General features: G+C 40.7%; 1 protein-coding gene across 1 annotated transcript; it reads right to left on the reverse strand.

The window, feature by feature from the left end:
- Nucleotides 1-510: 510 nt before the first annotated feature.
- On the reverse strand, nt 511-3,777 carry LOC112516943 (protein CELLULOSE SYNTHASE INTERACTIVE 1-like). The gene is made up of 2 exons (XM_025124205.1): nt 2,023-3,777; nt 511-855 (listed from the first exon to the last, which is right to left on the reverse strand). Exon 1 carries the CDS (start codon nt 3,750-3,752, stop codon nt 2,061-2,063), a length of 1,692 nt encoding a protein of 563 aa, XP_024979973.1. The 5' UTR covers nt 3,753-3,777; the 3' UTR covers nt 511-855; nt 2,023-2,060.
- Between the last annotated feature and the right edge of the window lie 1,768 nt (nt 3,778-5,545).

Below are 5,545 nucleotides of genomic sequence, written 5' to 3' on the forward strand. Positions count from 1 at the left end.
CAAAAGATCAAACATCGTTATTGAATATTTTATGCACCACTTTTTTCCATGTGAGTGAGGGTACAACTCTCTCTAGTCTACACCCTTTAATTACGCCCTTCCTTCCTCCCTCCCTCCTCTACTTTTCATTTACATTTTCTTTTTATAAATACAACCAACACATTTATAGATTCTCATATGGGGGGTCCATTTTCAGTTTCAGCTGGGGGTGGAATGGTAATTTTCATCAGAAATGGATAAACATATCATGAACCAAACATTCAGCCTTCTTCTGGTTATCATCACATTCACACACAACCAAAATCTTCAAACAACACCCAGGCCCCCACATCTTCATTTATGTCATTTCCACCCACTCAATGGTAGATTTATAGGTTTTTTGGATAACCGTGAGTTTTCAGATCAATTTATAGACTATCCATAATGACCTGGAGTTATGACAGGTGAAGCTCGATACAACACAACCCAAGTGGTTGGGTTCATAGTTTATTGATATCAACATAAAAAGAGTGAAAGGAAAGAAGGGTATATAATATAAATAAATACAAACAAAGTCTGGAAGGACAAGATTCACACTTGCTAACTAAAGATTTGGGCCATTACACTAAAAACAACTAGCCTCATCTAATTTACATTGTCAATCAATTAAAAAAAAAATAAAACAAAACAAAACAAAACAAACCAAAAAAAAAAACGAGGATACTCCCTAAAAACCGCATCCTTACCGTTCTTATATAAGTTTGTATAATAATTAAATCATTTTTTTTAATTATAACAATAATAATAAGACATCAATATAAAAGGAGGGTATTACCAAGATCGTGTTTGGTAGTTAAATGAGTCCAATCCAGGCTCCTGCAAGTATAACAGAATTATATCAACTACAAAAAAAATCCCATCTTTTTTATATTCGTTAAATCACTACTCCAATATATTTTACGCTCAGTGGTATGTGAGTGAAAAGGGGGAATAAAATGTAAGTGATCCGAGTGAAGAGTGCATGTGGTATGTGAGGGAGTAGGGTATGAAATACGAGTGGTTTGTGAACAGAGGGTATGAACAACCACCCCTTTACTGAATTATTAGTAGTTAGTGGAAGGGGGCCAAAAAAAACTCCTATTTGAATCCCTTTAGCTCAATTTATAACATTTGAGCAAAAGGTTGATTAGATACGATCTAAACCGGTCCTACACAGAACTTCGCCCCTAGAACCACATGTGAGAAGACATTTCGGACCTGACTCAACAGTCAAGTCGAGGCTTGCGGAGGGGTTCAAACTCGTCTCCTCATGATTCGCCCCTATCTCAACTGAACTACACGTCCAAGGACGCCTAAATTATAATATTTAGACAAAAAGTTAATTACCCACAACTCCAACCAACCTCATATCAAATCCTGTCTTCAAAGACATCAGAGACATTTTTTAGTTACAAGAGGTCTGAAATCAAATCCAACACCTTATATTTGGACAAAGTGGACCCACCCATCAAATTATACCGTTGAAAACGTAAAAGTGAGGTTTTTGGCGTAGATTTATGTAAATATGAAATTAATAGGAAACATTTTAATCAACAAATTAATTTTTAATAAGTATTTTTGGAAGTATATGAAATTTGGTGAAATGTGAATGAATTAGATGCGGATCACGGGATCAAATTTCAGGAGTCATGTGAAAGCAATAGAAGAGTGATAGGTGGCCAGGACTTAAGATGGGACCCACATGTAGACCACACCACGTGATAAGATGTGGGCCCCTCGTTTTGCCTTTTGGTGGGGTTTTCCTTCAGCAGGTCACATTTAATGCTTCAGGAATCAAGGTGGTCAATACCAGACGATTTATTGCTTAAAGGGCACTTTCGTCATTCTAACTGCACATATATCCACGTCACACTTTAAACCTAGCAAAAAAAATGCTTACATGGCATCGCCTCTGTCGGTAACCTTTACCTACGTGGCATTACTAACTAACACGTGTATTTTAAATTATTTTTTAATTTAAATACTTATCAAAAATAAATTTACCTTTTTTTCCATTTGGCGGGGGTTAGAAACTTTTATTTTTATTCCCTCCAAGTCCGGCTGAATATATTCTTCAGCCGGTTGCCGGAAAGTCTATGTAACGCTTTTTTAGCTCCGGCGACGTCGATTTCGTTCAGCCTCTGTAAATGACCTTGTGCACCGGCATCTACCAGCCTTTTCCGGCAACCATTGCTTCCTCCGGTCATCAAAGCGTAGACAATCGCAACCGGAAATTTCTTTGGCACCGATTCATTCGTTGGATCCAGCATCTGAATCAGTCTCATCATGTTCTTTTCGTCCTTTACGAATTCCTTCCTGTTCGGTTTCACCGTCAACAAAGCAACTAAAGCTTTCACCGCCGCTTCTTGTAAGCCTGCCGGTTTAGCGAATTCCGTTAGCTTCATCAAAGATCCCATACATCCGGCGATTGCGCGCTTGTTACCGTCGCTTATCGACAAATGAGCTAAGATGGAGGTCGAGATTTGTTGTAGAGTGAAATTCCCTTGTTTGATGAGTCCCGAGATTTGCGTTATGAACATGGATGATGAAGATAATAACCGACAAACAGAATCTGAGGCTGAGAGGGAGTGAATTGCGCGTAATACGTGTTCTATCGTATCTGGATTTGAAGATTGGTGAAGCAATTGTAGTAGCTTTTGCAAACCTTTCTCTTGTATTATGAGAGACCTAAAATACTCGCTCGATGATGCAAGGATTGAGATGCAATTGGCTGCCTTCTCTTTTGAAGCCGGAGCACCAGACGACAGTAGTCCAACTATAACCGGCACGGCGGCTTCTTCACCTAAACAGATGCGAATATCTTCAACGGAAGCCACGTTTCTAATCGCACCTATAGCGTGAGATTGCGCTGTTAATGAACCAGACCTGCAGACATCAAGGAGTATCGGAACACCGCCGTAGGCGGAAATCGCCCACGCATTATCAGGGTCGGCGGTGATTGCTTCCACGGCCATGGACGCCTTTTCCTTCAATTGAAGCGAACCGGATTCAACGATTCTCAACAACGGCCCTAGTCCACCTTCCTCGAAAACCGTTTTTCTAGACTGATCGCTTGCGCAGGCGAGGATGGATATCGCAGAGACAGACTGTTCTCGATGAGTGTTCACATCAAATAGATTAATCAGATAGCCAATATTACCTTCCTTAGCAACTAACGTCGCTGCTTTCTCGTCTTCTACGAGCAATTGAAGAAGAGATTCCAACGCCTTTCTCTTGAATTCCACCCCTCCGATCTGCAATCTCGTGAAAAGATCTCTAATAAAAAAACTCAAATCTTCTTTAGCCGAGCCAGGGGCGGGTTGAGAGAGAACAATCGCGTTGGACTGACGAAGAACGCCAGAGCGAAGTAGCAAATCGAGGTCATGAAGCTGTTTAGCGAGCCAACCGGTGGCCATGTCAAGATCGCTCTGCATAAGAAGCTTACCAGCGGTGTAAGTTGGATCGGTGCATTGGTCGCATAGGGTTTGAATGCGGCGGAGGGTGGATAGGAGGTTAGGAAGCAGCGTTAGGAGGAGTTGGTTTTCCGACCAGTGGGTGGAATAGGAAAGTTCAGAGAGAAGGGACTTGAGAGTAGCGAGTTTAAACCGCAAAACTTGCCAGCGGCCGGGGAAGGAGTGGATGGATAGAGAAGCAGGCAGAAGGTGACAGAGAAGGGCGGTGGTTTGATCAAGGGTTTCGGCAGGAGACGGTGGCGGAGCGACGGCGGAATGCATCGTAAGATGGGGTTGAATTCTGGTCAGCGATTGGGGGTAAAAGAAGAATGATGAGAGATGGAATTGGCGTGGAAGGGAAGAGGAGGGAAAGGAAATGGGGGGAGGGACACGAGAATGGAGAAAAGTGAGGCTACCAAGAAAGGTGTGGGGTTTTAGGCAGGGAAGCACGTGAGCGCGTGGCGTGGGCTCGTGGGCTTGGGTTCGTTTTTGTTATTTTGGGCCAGATTAAATCAGCCCAATTAAATCTTTTATGTCATGGGCCTCTTAAACTGCTTCATAATGGGCCTGGCCGAATTGGTGGGCTGCCATTGATATTCTCTCTATTATGTCTGGAGTCTGGATGACTCCTCTTCTAAATTACGTTGTGAGGGATAGATATGACAGAACAAAATCCAACGTCTCGTTTTAAACGTGACATTGGATAAACAAAAACTTACTATTATACATTTGACACGTTATGAGATAGGGTGGAACAAAGAATGACTTTTTTTTTGTTCCACCAAAATAGGTGGAGCAAATTGAAACAAGGAAAAGACATAAACTAAAATATTGTTAATTTACGCTCATTTGATATAATATGGTATTTGTTTTAAGGGGTGTTTGGGATTGCTTATGAAAACTAATTGTTGGCTTATTTCGGTATGGTATCGGTAATAAACAAATTTAGTGTTTGGATGGGGGAAAAGAAATATGTTTATACTGGTGTCAAACCGTTAATAAGGAGTTTTTGATAAGTTGCTCCTCTTTAACTTATCAGATTCAACTTATTAGGTTTGGAAACCAATTTACCTTTTTAACCTCATACACCTCCTTCCTTTAAACAGTTCATATGCCTCCATCCTCAAGCAACCAGTTCATTAAGGGACCTTCAACCATTCCTTAGAAATCGGATCAGTTCCAGAAATTGAACCAAATTTCTTACTGTGATTTCTTCTGCATCAACAGATCCTGATCGAGACTTTCACCTACAGAGATCGAAATCGCACATTCGATTGAAATCTTCACCTACATAAATCAATCGAAACCTTTGCCTACAAAAATCAGAATCGAACCTTCCATTGAAACCTTCAATCTATTCCTACAGAAAAATCGAAAAATGGTTTAGGGTTCTTCCTTCGGGATTACTTTCTAAAAAATTTAGGGTTATTTCTCACATAAAAGACCTTCGACAATTCCTCCTTTCTCACGTCTTTTTTGGTCATTTTACATGTATAAAGCAAAAAATTTGCTACATACAAAAAAACAACTTATCAACTTATTTCGTTTTAATACCACCATAAGTTGATAAACACTTTTACTAAAAAAACATAAATTGCTTTAAATAAGCAATCCCAAACACCCCCTTAATAATCATCATTGACAACCACCGTCGACCACCTCCACTACTACAACCTACTCCACCATTTCCACCATCAGCTAACACTACCGCTACCCACCACCACCTTTACCTTCACCGTGCCTCTTGTTCACCACATTTACATTCTCTATAGTCATCGTTGTCCACCACCTCCACTACCACCACCACCATTTCCACCTCCAACACATCAGGCACGACTAACTCATCCACCATTGCTGACTACCATCACCGCTATCTATCATCTTCACATACTTCACAGTCTCCGTCTTTTACCGGCCACCACCGCCTCTACTCTCACCACCATTGTCGCTACAACAACCTTTACCGTGATTCTATCATTTCATAAGAATGTTCCAAATTGAATAAAACATTTCCTTTGTATGAAACGAGTTTCTTCAAAATACCATCGATTATATCAAATTCTCCATTCAAATAT

Source organism: Cynara cardunculus, assembly GCF_001531365.2.
Source record: "Cynara cardunculus var. scolymus isolate 2C chromosome LG 8, CcrdV1, whole genome shotgun sequence".
NCBI lineage: Eukaryota > Viridiplantae > Streptophyta > Magnoliopsida > Asterales > Asteraceae > Cynara > Cynara cardunculus.